The following is an 18,174-nucleotide window of genomic DNA, read 5'->3' as shown; positions in this document are numbered from 1 at the left end:
ATTGGCTATGGTCTGTCTCGGGCACGCTCGTGGAAACCAAATGATACGCTCCTTTGATAAATATCTGATCTGTGCCGTGGTGCGTAGGACCGAGTTTGTCATTAGCTTTGAAATACCTTTGCGTACCTACCACCACACCACCCTACCACTATAAGTATACTTAAGCAGTTACAATTTTTTTATCACTATGCTAAGTAGTTATCGCAGATTTCCCTCACTCATCCGCGTTATTCCTGTGGCCTTAACACGAATAATGTTGTCGATGGTTGACGGGGATTTGTTTGCGCTTTATCTAGTCTAGACTTGGTCTTTCCAATAGGTACAAACGACTACTCTTAGGTTTACATTGTTTTAAGTGCCTATCCGAAAATAAATAAAAATACTTACCTACTTAAGTATTTTCTAGCAGCTTCCGGCACCAGCACTACTTACACCTCTTTTCAAAACGACCATTTCCTTGATTCCTTACACTACAATAACCGAAGCAATAAAGTATCGTTTTATCAAAGTGCGGCCGTGAGCATCAGCATATTAGTCAGATCCCGCCATCAATGCGCCAACAAATAGCAGACACGACGGAACCAAACCCCATGCTTTCACCGTAACCTGTCTCCTGGACATCTTTTCACTACTTTTCCTTGTGCCTAAAGATGGTGGGACAAAGGCTAGTTTTCTCCAAGTGGTCGGGGTTAGTAAGGGCGGTTGGGGACTAGTTATGTTGAATGAAATGTATCCGCTAAAGGCCCAGGGCTGAGCTAAGCATCTGTTAGATTGTCGGATTTATAAATGAGCAAGTTAATTCACTGTCTCTCTTGTCTTGTCGGTTGTGATTGCACTTTGTTGCAGTTGACGCGGAAGTCTTTTTAGTTTTGTCGGAACCGTTTTGATAGTAGCTTAGAAAGCTCTAACGACATTATGATAAATGTGAAACTTTTCAGAGCTTCTATTTTGATAGTTTTTCATAAAACAAGGCTCTATCCAAATATAGCTCTTTATAGTACCTACGGTGATACTTATTGTTGTTAGATGAAATTGAGCGTTTTGCTAATTACATTTTCTATTTTGTTTCAGGGGAAGGAGAAAAGCAATCGAGAAGATTTGAAAACAGACATCCAACACAGAAAAGAGACCTTCTATCGGGTGAGTGCTCATCACACGCATTCGTCTCTGTAGCGCCATCTGTAGCTCTTACACAGAACTACTAAATTAAGTTACTATCTATTCTCTATCTGAATAAGTTAATTATGAATAACAGTACGTGCAGTTTGTTTACATACATTTCAACTAAATAGAAAATTGACAAAATTACGCTTTCACTATTATTATTACTAAGTAGGTACACTTACTTACACTAGTTACTGAAAAATTCACTGTGATTTATTTATGCTTACTTACGTCTATTTTTACAAACCTTTTTTAACTCTACCATCTAATTTAAATATTAAGCTCAATTTAAATCCATGATCTCGAATACCACTCAATTTAGTTCCAAGTTCTCACGTAGTTCGTTTTCTCTCCCCCAGGGGGCGCCGCCGTCGGAGTGCGACTCGGCGGTGTGGTCCGCGCCGCCCTCGCTGTCGCCGCAGCCCGCCGACATGTGGGTCAGTACCGAGAGACTACCTCCACAGTGGGGAGATTGAGACGTGATACCAGCTGAGGGTGTGGTTGGCTTTGTGTATGATGATGATGCTGATGATTTTGGACTTATACTACCTACACTTTTAACCCTTTATAAGAAAGAAAAATTTATTCATAATACGGAGGCAATACATTACATATGTATATATAGCCACTGCCTGTACAGCCCCTTGGTTTGGTAGACTTTAGAAGACTGAAAAACAATCTGTTTCTGAAAGCAAATCATAAGTATGAAATATGTAGCCGGATGTATCTCTAGTTGGTACCGGATTCTTCTTTCCCCTCTCTTATACCTATGTACCTTCTATTAAAACTTTGAATCAAAATCTAACCTAACCTAACCTTGAATTTGTGATCCAACTTCATTCAACATACCACAATGGGTGCGGTGTGATTGATGTGCGCCTGCGCAATGCTAAACAAGATAACGCCGTGCATTCATAGTTTACACTGTCACGATCTATTTACTTTACTGTAACACATACAATGCACTGTATTTTGAACTCTATGCGTTGGTAATTGATGCCGTGTGTGTTGCAGTCTCAAGGTAGGTAGCTACGTCACGATCGAAAAGGAAGAGTAAATTTGAAACAGCTACTTAATGACACTGATCACAGAAGTGCTTATTATTATCTAATTATTTTCCAAACAATAAAATTAATAAGCTAACTATTGTAGGTAGGCAGTAGGTATTTCACTTAGTTACCTTCTCAGTTAGTCCTAAAATCTAACCACAGAAAAAAAAGTATAACTTTATAGTTAATGCTCTAAATGTTAATTACTTACTAAGACAAATTAATTATGAGAAAATTTCAGTGTAGGTACATAGCTACTTAGTTAAATGTTTTTACTTAGAAATACGCAAATATTCTAAATGATGTCAAGGACAATCCAGTACAAGATCGGTTAACAATACACTCATAATTCTGTAAAATTATGTTACTATAAATTTCCAAGCTAAGACTGTTCTTTATAACTTGTCCCAAGACAAAGCAAAATCTCAATAGTTAAGTCTACACACGAATCAAAATCAAAGCTCGATTGAAGAATGAATAATAAATTCAACGCAATATTTATATAAATTATCATTATTATTAGAACATTTCAGACAAATCTCCAAAAATACTACTAAATGCCACCTATACCTAATACTACTTACATAAAACGTGATGATAGCATATTAGGAATGAACGACTGACACATGAAAAAATTACTAGTTACCGTAATTTTCGTTGGACCTTACCTTTTCTTTTCGGAAACTTACCTAACTACCCAATTTGTTGTACAAGTTGATACGTAAGTGCAAATCAAGTTCGGTAATGTTAAATGCCAATGCATAGTGAACGCAGTATGGTTCTCACCTTTGTTAAAATGTCACTGTGAAATCTGTTGTAATGTGACATTTTGTCACCTATGCACATGTTAGTAGTGTAAATAACGAGTACATTATATGATGAGAACCCAACCGTATAAATAACCAAATCTAAGTTTAAAAACCCTTCCTTTTAAGAGCATACATTCAAAGGTTGTCTGCAAGGAGGCTCACTGAATAGGATACATTCTTTGAGCCAGCCATAATTCGTGCATTTCAAGGCCTAACGAAAGCAATGAGGCACCAAAGCACCTGATCCACGGAATGAGCCACCACAGCTAATTTTGTTTTACCTATGTACCTATCTAACTATATTCTACCAATCCGCACTAAGCCAACGTGGTCGAATAGGCCTAAACCCTTCCTTCATTGGAAGGAGACTCGAGACCCAGCAGTAGGAACTATTGTTTATGATGATGAAGATGTATCTAACAGTCCCTCCATTTACCCCCGCAGTCGTGCACCCAATGCCGCGCGGCAGAGGCGCGCGCGGGCGCGGCGGCTCGCGAGGCGGCCCGGCTCGGCGACGCGTTGCGAGACGCACGGGACCAGCTCGAGCTCATGGAGTTCAGGATACTGGAGCTGGAGGATGCACAGCCGGACAAGGTAAGAAGAGGATGGAAGATAGAAAAAAGAGAGGTGTGAGGGTGATGCATAGATGATAGAATGAACTGCAATGTAGGTACTATAATATTAAAGAAGGGTGGAGAGAGTAGGACGCCCTGAGTGACACCATGCAACAACTCGAGCTCATGGAGTTCAGGATACTGGAGCTCGAGGATAAGATAAGAAAGACGAGGATGGAAGATAGGGAGAAAGACTGGAGTAAGTGTGATGCAAGATATGTAAGCTAAGTTACGAAGACGAGAATGGAAGATAAGAAACAAAGGGTGAAGGAAATGAGAGACGAGAGAGATGGACTTCTGACTATTGGAGCTAGAGAATAAGGTAGGTAGCCGGATAAGGTAGGAAGATTAGGATGATAGGTGGTGCGAGTGGGAGGCATGATATTAGCTCGTTTTGTACTGACTTATATGGTCATATGGACGTCTATGAGCCCACACCAATGATGTAATTATTGATATTTGATGAAAAGGAACTTTTTCTATCGTCTAGCTAGAACCTAGGAAACACGCGGCCCTTTTCTATTTCCCATACATAGATAACTATAGATAGTTACATAGTATTCAATATGGGAGAAGTTTTATTTTGGAATTTAATTAAGTCCTGACTACTTATACCTACTTATAACAATACGATACGATAGTGGAATCCTTGAACAAGCCGTTGTAAGCAAGACAAGGTGACTTCTCGTATACAACATTCATTCATGCTTTGTTAGTCAAGAGAGCTGCTCGTTTTAAATGCTTATGAGAAAAGAGGTGATATACCGACTGTAGCAGTGCCGTTTTGCAGTGATCAAATACGCACGTGAGATAAAGCGCAGTTTTATCGCGACGAAAATTGCGTTCATAAGTTTGTGATCTTTGTGTGAAGTGGCCGGTGTGAAAGCAGTCAAATCAGATGTTGAAAGATGCGTAAATGGGCAAGTTGAGTGATGTTTTGTGTTTATAATAGTGAGGTGTTGATTGATTCGCTCGTAGAATGTGTTTATTTTGTGCTGTGAATATATAAATTTGTGTTTACATTTATTGCGTTTGTATAGCTAAGTATACTATATTAACAATAAGTACTAATCCATCTTATAATTTTTAAGTTAAGTAGTTATGACTTTTTAAAGTAAAATTTAAATTAAACTAATGGAAGCTTAATATAACAGAAATAAATAAACAATTAGTAATAATTAAATTAATCGTGAATCATCTTTTGATCTGAATATAACGAGTCATTGCAATTAGGAAGTAGTTTTGGAAGCGATACCAACCTACTTAATTCGTGTGTAACCTTGCCATTTATTATGTTGGCTAATTTACTGACCAAGTGTACGCAGGTTTATTTACTTAACATTCAAATTTATTTCAGGTAAGTAACCTAAGTTCGTACCTACTTAAAATTATAAATAAAAACTAAACTAAAATGAAAAAGACAGTTTGAACCTATGTAGGTACTTACAAAGAAATATAAAATCAAATGATTTATTTATAAACGTGAGGTATGCCATTTACCTTGAATACACAATATTTCCTTTGACATAGTGTGCACATAGTATCTAAGGACTTTATCTTCAGCAGTTATTATGACCTCACTGTGACAGGTAGTCTAAGATCATAAGGTCCATTTTTGCACATCGTACAAATGCGCAATACAGATGTTTGTATTCTTGATAAGATCACGCTTTCCAACTATGAGATAGTGTCTAAATGGGCTCCTAATGGCACGCAAGCCTAATAAATTAGTATTCTCAGTGCTAAATTGTAGCGTTTTAAGTTATTTATGTGAAAATGCTGAGACAAGTTTAGAAAAGATTTTTCTTTTGGTTGAAATAGTGTGTGGTTATTTCCCAATACGAACGTGTAATCTGCAATCTTAAGTTTGAGCATTTAGAGCGAGGCAACTATTTAAAACTTGGGTAATTTAAAATTAATTGTCTATTATGTACCTACCGAGTTCCTCGTAATCGACAAGTATAAGAACTAGTTGTATGAATTTACTAGACATTATGCAAGTTTGATCGATTTTGTTATCTCTTAGTTTAGATTATTATCAGTTTATCATGTGTGCATTGATGCATAAATAAAGGTTGTGGTTTTACCTGTAGTTAACGGCACAGCAACGGCCGGCCGGTTACTTGCCTACTATATTTTAATATGTAGCTACATAGTTATTCTTATACACTTATTGTACTCGGTTTTATAGAGTGGGTTACTTTAAGAACTTGAATTTAATAATAATTATTTAATAACATTAGCAATCATCGCTGAATGATTTTACCCGTAGCTATTTTATATTCATTGAAAAACATCCACGTGAACCAATTTTACGATACACCTAAACAATACACACATAAAGAGCTAGAAAACGCCCAACTATATTCCTGTCCAAATCGCTAACAAAACGCCTCCTTACAGATCGCGCGCGACAACCTGACCGACTCGGACTCGGGCTGCGTGTCTCCCGGCTCGCGCATCAAGGACTCCGCCTCGCCGGAGCTGAAGCGCAGCGACTCCGGCTACAAGTCGCCCCCCGCCAGCCCCGCGCCCCGCCGCGCCATGCACCACCCCGCTCACGACGAGTTTAAAGACGAATTCGCGAAGGCGCAAGTCCTCGCTGATATCCTCGACCGGAACTCTGACACCAGTGATTCGCTTCGTAGTAACCCTGTGAAGGAGCATTTGGAGCAGATGATACTGAATGCGGGGTCGGCGGAGGATAGGAGTTGTTTGGAGCAGGTGCTGATGCTACTGTATAACTACCAGGCGCTCAGCAGCTCGGTCAGCGAGGAGGAGTTTCAGGTGAGTTTTTAATGTTGGTGTTGACCTCTTTGGCTGGGTTGGAATGCAGAATAAGGTTTCAGATACTTTTTAAATTTTTGGCATAGCTTTGATTGTTACTGTGACATTTCATTATTGACAAACAATTTCACAAACAACAACATCCTTTCACAAAACCAAACACCAAATTCCAGTTTCATTTACAGATAAAACCGAAGAGATTGTGCGATCTGAAATCGAAAATCGACTCTGAAATCCCATCGCTGAAGACTCACAAAGCGATAGCGACAGTGTCCCCATACTCACAGCAACAGAAGGGGTACAAATGCGAGTCTCTAGAGAGTCTCAGCGATGAAAGGAAACCAACCAACGTGCTGCAAGAGAGCGGCATATTCGAAGACGCAGAAACAGAATCCATAGGCACACAGACAGACATCAACGAGAGCTTTGAATGTACCGGTGAACTGAACACCGAGATACAGCGACTGAATAGTATAAGAGAGAAGTTAGAGAGACAAGGGAGAAATAGGAGCCTAGGGTCTAAAGACGAGGCTGATGGTCTCGAGTGTCGGTGCGTGAAGTTGGGGAAGAAACACAAGCAGTATTACGAGAGGAGGCTGAAGTTCCTGGAGGGAAAGATCTCCATCTACGAGGCCGCGCAGGACGTGAAGAAAGCTAAGCTGGCTGAGCGGCTGCAACACGAGTTTGTTTTAGAGAATAGGATTCAGGTTAGTCTATATAGGTTAATATAACGAAAATAATAGCAATACAATCTTCTTAGTGTGAGGCCCAATTGGTGCGATGCGATGCGTCGTCCGTCCTAAAGAAATGGTCCTCGCCCTTAGCATGTTTAAAAGCTATAGGTTACCATAGAAATCAACCAATTTAGCGTCAGACATCAACCGTTTTGACTGCCCAGGATGTGCCGAATGTATCAGATGAGACTTTACTCTATTAGACTCTAGAAAATAGAATCGAATAAGTATCATGTTTTTATAAGAGCGATGCCAAGTAGCACGGGACGCTATTAAGACGTGACAAAAGTTCTCTGTCGCGCTCGCTCTTGAGGCTGCGCGATACTAGCTGAGGATGCCAATATTAATGTTGCCATTTGCTTACAGGAGCTGGAATCGCAACTAGCAGAGCTGCAGGACAAGTACGAGCGGCTCGAGGAGGAGTGCTGCGAGCTGGAGGAGATCGAGAACGACACGCGGCTGCACTGGCAGCAGTGAGTACTGTTTACTGAGTTCCTTACTATGTTGATAATCAGACAATTTGCATAGCGAGATTTGATTTCATAGTAGTTAGTTAGTTACATCATCATCATCAGCCTATTATAGTAGTCCACTGCTGGATGTAGGCATCTATCAATGTACGCCACTGGATGCGATCTATAGCTTTCCGTTAGTTACATATTTAGGCTGTTATATTGTGAGGCCCAACTAGTGCATTGCTCTGAGTTGTGTCGCGTGTCGTTGCAAACAAACGGTAATAAAAAATAGATGGCAGTATTACAGTCGTATACCTACTATGTGCAAACGATTCACTCGCTTTTCGCTGTAAGTACATTTCGGCTGTCCCATTTCAAAACACAGTAACCGCCAACTTTAAAAAAAAACGGGTCTTTGATTTATATATTATTTTAGGCGATTCCGCACAAAACTGCATTGTCAGAATATCAAAAAACCGCTTAGAAACGAAAATAAAATTTCTAAAAACCTAGTAACTCCACCCTGCGAAATCAAAAATGCCACGAAAACCATTTCAAAACATAGTAAGAGCCACCAACCATTTTAAAACACAGTAAGTAAAAAGGACTTACTAGGTTTTAAAATGGTCAATGGCGCTTACTAGGTTTTGAAATGGTCAGCAAAGGACAATTTTCGTCCGTTAATTTTAGTAAGTCACAAATGGCATACATTATTACTAACACTTTTTTCGAACAAAATATCAGACATTTCAGAACCTGTATCTTTGCACCAATGAGACCTAGAGAGTTGAATTAAAAGTAGAACATAAGTAAATTTTGTCTTCTTTATAAAAGCCATAGAGACCTTTCTCGTCAGAACCTTTCTACTAGCCCTATTTTGCATAAACCAAAAAAAAAACAAGTTATAAATAAGAGAAAACTGATTTTTAGATAGAAATTAAGGAAATATTGTCTAATTGAAGGCAGCCATAAATAATTTTCATGTTAGAGCCTTCTTAATATGGCTATTTAATTCATTTACATAAAACAAAAAAAAAACATAAAAATATGCCCGTATTTCAGCTATTACTTATAGTGCCGTCGTGTAAAAGTGCTGCAAAATTGGATTTATAATATGTGAAGGATCCCAAACATATAAAAAATGAAATTATTACGCAATTATTGCAATTTCAATATACTTAACTTGTCTTAAATTACACAATAATGGCTCTTACTAGGTTTTGAAATGGTCAGTGAGGGCGGTTTTAGGGTGAGAAAACCATATAAAACCTAGTAAGTGTTTTCTTTTGTGCATTACAGCAACAATTTTAGTTATATTTAAATGAAATAGTATTGTATGTAAAGCCTAGGTTCTGCCGCTTCTTTTAAGCTTACATTTGTTCAGATATCTGTCATAGTTTTACCAGGGCATTGAAATGAAGGGACAAAAATGTTTTTTGGCTCTCCTGAACATTTTGTCTCATGGCTGTTTCTGTGTTTTAAAATGGGACAGCCGATTTGTACTCACGTGATAGGCCCACTCCTCCACACCGTATCCGGTGACGGCGACTCTAACGTGACTTGCAAAGACAAACTTCGTCTTGAAAACACGGCTACAAGGCGCACAGTACAGTTGGCCAGACGAGTTGTACGTGTAGTTGTAGGAGGGCTTCGGTCTAGATTTCCGTGCTTGACGTTTTGCATTAAGGTCTTCCAGACGCTTCTGGTCGAAACGCCGTAATGACACAATATTCGTATCATAATTACAGGCTGGAGATGGACTACGAGCTGTGCACGTCGCAGCTGCGCGACCTCACGGAGCAGCGCGAGTGTTCGCGCGCGCACGCCGAGCGGGTCATCGGGGAGCTCACGGAGAATGAGGGCAAGCTGAGGGCTAGAGAGGTATGAATCTATTACAACCTTTAGAACCCTAAATAAAAACTAGGTCCATAATATATAGGCTTGCTTATCTACTGCTGCAGCAGAGAGACAAAGTACCTACTTATTACTGTCATAGCTTGCAATTTTGTATCGACGTTGTAAGTAAATAGCGTTTTTGTAAAGTTCTTTGTAATGTAGGTAGATACCTTAATTTTCAAGCTACGTTAACTACTAAAGCCAGTAAATATACCTTGTACCTAAATCCCAAAAGAGGCTTGCAATAACTCTTTATGTTAAGACTTAACTATAAGATAAGATTATCGTAATTTTCCCGATTCAGAATAAAAAGGCCTATTTTTATTTGAATAGGGGCATACCTTAGCCTCCATATTCAATTTAAAACATATACTTAACTACATACCTTATTGTACTAACAATACCACATGAATCGTCTGTAATACATTACTTACTCTTCCCCCTTCCAGCGCGAGTTGCAGTCAACACTAAGCCGCCTGGAGCGCGCGGTGCCGGCGCTCATCGCATGGAACGTAGTACAAGTGCTGGGAGCCAGCGTGCCCACGGGCGGGAAGGTCAGACTATTCTCTATTTATTTATACACACTGTATTGTATATAAAACATACACACACAATACAAATTTAGAAATAGCAAGAACACGTAGGCGGGCTGGGCTTAATATCAAAAAGAAAATTCTCCATCCTTCATCACACGACATAAAATTGCCACCTCCCAAAATATAACTATCGGATTTTATTCATAATTTGGAAAATTATACCTAAAGATTCACAATTCAGATACGTAATTAATTGGGTTAAGGATATATTTTAATTCTTCCTAAAAGTCGTAGACGTAGACGGTAAAAAATCGTCAATTCCTGAAACATTCTGACACTGTAAGTTGTAAATTCTGTTCGTCGTGTGGCTACAACAATATATATACGTTAATCTTCGTTATAAACTTGTAATGTGTTGTTAATAAATATTTTATGTTTTGCAGCGTGCACTGATGGATCGTATCGGTGGCACATTGAACGAGAAGGCAAGATCTATCGTCCCCTCGAAGAAAGACTACGAGTGTCGTAATGTCATCATCACCGATGTTACCGATGGCCCAAGTCCTTTAGAGAAAGAACATCTTAAGTAAGTTCCCACAAATTACTAGAAAAATAATACACCTAATATCACAAGTACGAAGAAGTTACTTGTAGTTTAAAAATGAGTCAATTAAACCACTATTCGTAACGTGGAACACTCGAGACAGATCTTAAAGTTTTGAACATTAACGTAGTTTAATAAGATGTTGTAATTAATTACAGGCTCTTGGAAGAAAAGAAAAAGGTAGAAGAGAAAGCTGAAGAAGTTAAACAGAAGTTGCAGGAAAAGATCGATGTATTGCAGGATGAGGTCGAATCTCTTAGAAGAAAGCTCGCCACCGCTGACATGGTATCCCAGAGGAAGGAAGCTGAAATTGAAGTTAAGCTGAAGGAATTGGAAGACAAAATGCGGAAACTAAAGGAGAATGAAAAGGTAAATAGCAATTATTGTACTGTTCTCAAACATCATATGAAATGCGTTTTGAACATAGCACAGTTATACTCATAAAAAAATCGATACAAATGAAGGATTACATAGAGTGTAGCAAAAGCGCTATACTAAGCCGAAAGAGTCAGGGTATCAATCTGTTCTTTTTTATTTTACAAACTTTTGGAAAAAAATATTCATCTGTACATGAACTAATCACAACAAATACTATCCCAACAGGTGCCAGTAGACCCGCTAACGATACACAGACTGCAGACGCTACAGCAGAACGAACAAGAGCTACTTACCAGGATCGCAGAACTCGAGCGGAGAGAGGCGGCGTATCTGGAGATGTTGACGCAAGCCGATGACATGTGGGCAGAGATGGAGGGCGGGTACAAGAAGAAGATTGAGGAGTCGCAGCAGACTGAGAAGACGTTGATGAACAAGGTAAAGTATTTTGCGTAGTCACAGAAACTGGTTAAAACCAAAGCCCACAATTTAAAAAAATACCTTCTGTTGAAAGCTATTTTGGCTAACTTTCACGTTTCATGCTAAATCCAATTTTAGAACCTACCTTCTAATACCCAGTACCTTTGGGCTTCAAATAGCCAGGCTTTGGGTTTAACCATAAGATAAGTTAGTAAATACAAAAAGTAAAGAAGTAAAAGTACTTATCAAAATTTATTTCGATAAAATTACTAAATAAAATATGTTTCAGGTTGTAAAACTGTCCGAAGAGAAGGACGAAATAAAATCAATCATCGATCCACTGAAAAAGAAAATCAAGGAGACGGAATCATCAGAGTCGGCCCTGCGAGTGGCTCTAGAGAAGGCGGAGAGAGACGCGACAATGCTCAAAGTTCAAAACTCAAGTCTAGCTGGCATGTATGAGAAAGCTACCACCGAGATCAGAAAGTCAGAGACAGAGTTGCGGTCCCTTGATACTAGATTTAAGGTAAGGTATATTTAAAATTTACATTTATCGTAAAAATTTAAATAAAGCAAATTGACATTAGACGCTAAGTAATTTGTTATTTCTCTGGATTTTCAGACTGAACTGGATCAACTTCGTAAAGTAAACAAACAGTTGATAGAGGACCTGAAAATTCACAAAGAGTCATCGAAATCCATGGAAAAGGGTTTCGTTGGTGATTTAGATACTATCCGAAAGGAACTCAGCAGAAGTTACAAAAACAGTCAAGAGTTGGAAACTACCAACAGTGAATTGAAGGAGGAGGTGAGTTTCTTTTGTTTTCTGCACTAATTTGCATGTTTTCATGTTTTCCTATTACATAACCTTTTATGTTGCTTGTCTCTAACCGCCATCTTTGTTATTTCTTTTAACATTACGCAAATGGTTTTAATTTAAGCACAATGCATGTTCATTATTTCGCACAACTAACTCGGTTTTTGCACGATCGCGCTCGGCACAGCATGGTATCTATCGGACACGCGTGGAGTGGTATTGCATGGAACCGTCACATTGGGAGAAGTTCTAAGAAGACATGTGTTCTCAGGTGGAATCTCTGGAAAAGCAACTTTCGTTGACGCAGAAGGCGTTGTCTCAATGCAAGCGAAGGTGCGACGATAAGATCAAGACTTTGAGTCACGAGTTGTCGATAAAGACGGAAGAGTTAGAAGAGTTGAGGAGTGAGACGATGCGGCAGTCTCTGCAAGCGTCAAGAATAGATCTGAAGCCAGACAGGACGGAGTACATCGACGAGGGATACACGATATGCACAGCGGTACCCAAGAAGGCAGACTACGGGAGAATGCACCACAGCATGGGCTATCTCAGCTCCGACGCCCGCTGCTCTTGCCCATCAATGAGGAGTCATCTAGTCGGGCAACTGATCGAGGACTTATTCGACCGAATCCACAACACAGTCGACGACGACCTCACAAGGCTCTGCAAGGATATAGTCCCGTCCAATGGGAAAGTAGAAGTAACAGCGGAAACCAAAGCGAAAATAACAAATTACCTCTTAATGGCGATATCGAAGGAGCTGGTCAGGTCGATAGGGGACGCCGATGCCAAAACAGACTCGGAGGTCAGTATGAAATAAGTATTAGATTCAATGATCACAAAGCAATACATTTATATCATAAATAACTTGTGACTAATGGACATAAGTTCCAAATACTAATGACACATTTTGTGATAATCAATAATTCTTTGGTTGTGGGTTGTGGTAACTCAAAGTGACTTTTACATTCACAAACAAAAAATAATATTTTGACGATATTTAAGTCAGTATTTTCTTGCATAAAATCTAAGACCGCAACTATAACTCTTTAGGACTGGCAACGTGCGGTGTCTTCCATAACGTTCCCCAACTATACCTCCGAGGGGCGTGGCGACTTCGCCTCGCTGCGATTGGAGGGCAACGCGGGCGTGTTGAACGGCGCGTCGCGATTGGCCAGCGTGAGCTGCGCCTGCGCCGCCGCCCGGCTCTGCGCCTCCGTGCCCGAGCTGGCTGACTATGTCAAGAACTGTCAAGAGGTTCGTGGAGATTTATATTTCTATTATCTTTTATCTCTTTCGCATCTATGTCCGGGAAGCAATTATTTTAAACGAATTAAATAACTTTAATGGAGTTATCATTGATTTTCACCAAATATAATTTGAATCTAATGTCTAGTTAATTAGGTTGTCATTTTAATCATTTTAACCATAATCATCTATGAATATCCTCTCGTTAATCTGTTTTCCCATACCACCGACTATAATACCAAGAATAGCTACCATGAAATTTCCTATGCCGATAAATATGAATTTACGAAATTATTTATATTTTCAGGAAGTTTTAGATCACAGTGATGTTAAAATCATGGAGGAGCAGCTAGCGAACGCGATAGAAAGTATAGTTGTGAGTACCTATCACTGAAATGTCCATTGTTCATAAAGTGGTCTTATACAGAGTGTTGCAAAAAGGGTATACTAAGCCGAAACCTACATGTGCAACATGTTATATCTAAGCCCGAAAATCAATTTTTACATTCTGATTTCATTGGATTTCGGCTTAGTATTTTGCAACACTCTGTATAAAAGTATCTTGTGTAATGGACAACATTTCATTTTCTTTACCCTATATTTTTATTAGTTATTCGGAAAGTTTATAGAAAATTAGGGGACCCGTATTTTTTTATTTTGTATATACATAAATTTTTGCATGTTATTTTTAACTTTAAAGTTAATTATTTTGAAACCGGAAGTGACATCACATATTAGGCTCAATTTTTATTTTTGTCTATTGCCTGAGTCTTGCAAAAAAACATAAATGACACTGACAAGTGACATTTAAACTTTGTTTACATGCCAACCAACAAATGGGTCATTTTCAAATGACCTTGATATTTCTGATGATGGAAAGTAGGTACTTATCATGTAAAAAAATAAGCAGAAGCATTTTTTCAGCTGTGTAGGCGGTGGCATGCTCTGGGACATATTATATAGAGGTCATCTCTTAATAATAAATAAAAAAAATAGTCAGAAAGTGTCAGAACAGAATTAATGAAAATGACCCAAATAAACAACAAAGTCACGATAAAACGTCAACGTCAATCAAAAATGAAAGTGACAGTTACTTTGTTTTTAAATATATAGGCTTTGATCATCAAAATGCATCGCACCTGATGCATGACGTCATCAGCACTTTTTTACTATTTTATGATTTTCTCGAAAATGATACATCCAAAAAATACAAAAACATTTTTTTTGTGGCCTTTAGAGCTAAATCTCGAAATGGTTTTCGATTTATAGCCGCTTTAGTTTTTTGAAATGTTGTCCATTCAACTTCTTCTATCTATCTGTGTTTTTAAGTAAGTAGGTACTTTAATATCATTACTGTTCTTTTCAGAATTGTCCATCTTGTGCGTTGGGCACAAATGCGATAGTTTGGAGCACGGATGTTTGAATCAGCCATTCGTTTTATTTAATGTGAGTACTTTTGCTGCGTTATAGTATCTATAATTAATCTTTGATCGCGCCGTGCGTATGATAATGTATTTGACTTATAAAATAAACGTCCGCCAGAAGCCCTATTATCCGTCTATCGTGATGCCCGTACCTACTAAAACTAGGTAGAAATATCGAACTGAGTACGTGGATATAGTTAGGTCCTAGTGCAGTGAAAAAACCACCACTAGAGATCTGTATGTATCTGTAAGTTTTTGTGACAAGGTCCTAATTAAATGATTTATTTTTGTTTCAGGTGTTTTAACCACCACCGACCTCACCCTGGTGCCTTGTTCTAGTGTAGCCAGTTTATAATAACGACTGTAAATATACGATTAATGTGTAAATGATACTCTTAATACCTACGTAGTAAGATCAAATATCGAACAACTTGTAACGTTCTTTATAATCTAAGCGTACCGTTTTGTTTTGAATGTATCTATTATCTATCAATTTTCCGTGCCAATAATGTTTTACTTAATAGATTTGTTGTAAATAATTGACTTTTTCGATAAATTATAACGATTTTGATTAATTTTTAGAATTATTTCTAATCGACATTCACAAATTAGCGATGGTATGTTTATTTTCATTCTTGTCTATTTCGATGGCGTAATTTAACGATAAATATACAATTTATTTAAATAACCTGGTCGTTTTCATTTAACTACCATAAATACAAAAGTACCCTAACCCCGACTTCATAGGACTTAGAACCTACAATAAACAAATTTTAAGAGCGGGATAAAGTGATTTTGATTAAAATAAAACGTTCCCCTTGAGTGTATCAAGCCATTCCGACCAGAAACACCCTGTATCCATAACTTTGATGACGATAATGTCAGAATAATCATTTACGCTTACCTTATAGAAGAACAGGCATAAATATTTGAAAAATGAGATGCAGAGAAAATCTTATTTTCTCTCTGCCTGAATTTGGTCATCGATATCATGTTTTTTTTTCCTCAGTGATCGATATGTCACGCAAAATTTGTAAACAAACAAAATCATGCAAACAAAAAATCCTAATTCTTCTACTATTCATATCCATCCTTTTGTTTAAATAATGTATTTCTTTACCAACAGGTTTTGAAATCATGCAACCTTGATATTCAGGTACCAATCAACATTCTTTCTGTAGGTATTTCAAAATTAGGGTAGGGTAGATACATCTTTCATAGTTTACTACTAGAACTAGTTTAGATACTGTTCAGTGAATAGAAAATGCTTTAAAATAAACTATAATTGCACATATAAACCTTTTCAGAAAGCTGATTTAATAACAGAATATCCCCACGCAAACTGCATATTATGTAATCATGTTGTTGGCACGAGGAAAAGAGCACCAATGAAAAAGAAACTACAAAAATAAGTACTTACCTCAATGCAAAATAAACCATCCACCATGAGTTCCGAAAATCTGAATCTCATATCTTCGTCCTCGGGCATGGAATGTGAGACAGATGATTATATTTTCAAATGCAAAAAACATAACAGAAGGCTGAATGACACAAAATCCAGCGTGAAGGACTGTGGGAAGTGTAAAGAAGACAGGAAGTCTTGTAGTAATACAAGCATCAAGAGTAACAGCCCTCCCAATGAAGACACAGAACAGACAAACGAAGACACAGGCCAGACATCCGGGCAAGCTCCATGTCAGTCCGGCCTTCAACCAGATGGAACCATTGTAGAGTGTATATGCGATCCCGGGGACGCTGGCATGAGTGATGACGATAACGTCGAAACATCTTGCATATGCAATAACTGCTCACTAGATCATTATTTAAAAGAGCAGGAAGATAACTTATTCGGTAACACTGAAGTGGTTACTACCACCAATCGAGAAATAATTATACCCGTCGACAAAGTACTGCTTTCTCAAGTAATCAGAAATAAAACTAAATACAAATACAAAAAAGGAATAGGAAAGATAGAACGTACGGAATGGATGACAGCTAAATATAAAGTAAACGATGGCGTTGCAGTGCCATGTAAACATACGAAAAGTGATAATTCACTATCAAGAAATAGATTCAAATGTGGCAAATGCTCTCAGCCTGCAAATCCAGATTTCAAAAGTAATTTGCAGACAAGTGCGGATCAAAATGTAAGTACAACAACAAATGCTTCTAAAACTAACACTAAGAATTCGTGTAAAAAAGGCTGCCAGTTAAATAAACCTAATGATAATGATTCTTTGAAAAATGAAGATATGTTATTGAACGAATCGTCTAACAAGCTGGTTAATAAAGAATCAAAAGATAAATCGTTACCTGAAAGTGTTGAACTGTTGGATAGCAAAACAAAACTATCTACGAAGACTTCAAATGAAAAATCACAGCCTGTTGGCGAAAATATCTGTAAAATATGTTGCCAGCCTATAAAAGACAGCGAAAAAACATTATGCGGTGATAATATTTGCGTCACATGCAAGCAGACCTTCAATGTAGACACTGTAGAGCCCCCAGATAGTACACCCAAAGTGCCTGTTGAAGCTTCCAATGAAATACCTCCTCTGAGGTTATCAGATCAAGACCAAAAACAAGCTCTTTCTCTAGATAAAACAGAAACATGTAAGAAATGCCATGAAACACTAAACAAAAATAAGAATAAAGATGCAATAGCATCGAATACGCAGGATTTATGTGGAAAATGTAAACAATTAATAGGAAAAACTAACAGTCAAAACGAACACTTAAATGATGGGGAATTAAATCAAAAATCTTTGGAGCGTTTGGAAAGTAGAGATATTTGTGATCAATGCTTGATGCAACCTTTCCATAAAGACAAAAATGAAAATCAACAAAAATCAAATGCAGAATTAAAAGACTTGTGTAAAAAATGTTTGAAAAAGCTAAATGAAAATCGAGCACATGCAGACGGTAGAAAATACTGTAAAATATGTAGTCGTGATATGACTAGTCAATCTTCACTGCATTCTAACAAGGAGTATGTATGTAAAAAATGTAACCGAACAATAACTAAAGAAAACATTGAGAAAGAGAGAAATGCACAGCCTAAAAAGCACACAAACGTTTGTAAGAGATGTAATCAACCTGAAAGTAGGCAATCTTCAGTGCAATCAAACAATGATATGTTATGTAAAATATGTAATCAGACTATAAATAAAGATAACGATCAAAAAGGAAGAAATGCACACTCAAAAGAGAACACAAACATTTGTAAGAAATGTATGCGACCG

At 37.9% G+C, this 18,174-nt stretch overlaps 1 protein-coding gene across 3 annotated transcripts in view; it reads left to right on the top strand.

Annotated features, from left to right (window-relative positions):
* Positions 1 to 15,620, top strand: part of LOC105391306 (myosin-11) — a 98,965-nt gene extending 83,345 nt beyond the window's left edge. For 2 of the 3 annotated variants that reach the window (XM_048629530.1, XM_048629531.1), the window contains 18 exons: positions 1,072 to 1,140; positions 1,524 to 1,601; positions 3,467 to 3,616; positions 6,040 to 6,423; positions 6,609 to 7,130; positions 7,524 to 7,630; positions 9,361 to 9,493; positions 9,958 to 10,062; positions 10,488 to 10,630; positions 10,807 to 11,017; positions 11,252 to 11,461; positions 11,733 to 11,969; positions 12,066 to 12,251; positions 12,532 to 13,065; positions 13,314 to 13,517; positions 13,816 to 13,884; positions 14,875 to 14,954; positions 15,229 to 15,620. In XM_048629530.1, the coding sequence (XP_048485487.1) occupies positions 1,072 to 1,140; positions 1,524 to 1,601; positions 3,467 to 3,616; positions 6,040 to 6,423; positions 6,609 to 7,130; positions 7,524 to 7,630; positions 9,361 to 9,493; positions 9,958 to 10,062; positions 10,488 to 10,630; positions 10,807 to 11,017; positions 11,252 to 11,461; positions 11,733 to 11,969; positions 12,066 to 12,251; positions 12,532 to 13,065; positions 13,314 to 13,517; positions 13,816 to 13,884; positions 14,875 to 14,931 (3,399 nt within the window). In that variant the 3' untranslated portion in view covers positions 14,932 to 14,954; positions 15,229 to 15,620. The remainder of the gene's footprint in view (positions 1 to 1,071; positions 1,141 to 1,523; positions 1,602 to 3,466; positions 3,617 to 6,039; positions 6,424 to 6,608; positions 7,131 to 7,523; positions 7,631 to 9,360; positions 9,494 to 9,957; positions 10,063 to 10,487; positions 10,631 to 10,806; positions 11,018 to 11,251; positions 11,462 to 11,732; positions 11,970 to 12,065; positions 12,252 to 12,531; positions 13,066 to 13,313; positions 13,518 to 13,815; positions 13,885 to 14,874; positions 14,955 to 15,228) is intronic. The other variant, XM_048629532.1, reaches the window with a different exon arrangement.
* The last annotated feature ends 2,554 nt before the right edge of the window (positions 15,621 to 18,174 follow it).

The sequence above is a fragment of the Plutella xylostella genome, chromosome 23, assembly GCF_932276165.1.
Source record: "Plutella xylostella chromosome 23, ilPluXylo3.1, whole genome shotgun sequence".
Taxonomy (NCBI): Eukaryota; Metazoa; Arthropoda; class Insecta; order Lepidoptera; family Plutellidae; genus Plutella; species Plutella xylostella.
The sequence above is the reverse complement of the archived record's forward strand: the minus strand, read 5'-3'. Positions and strand labels throughout refer to the sequence as shown.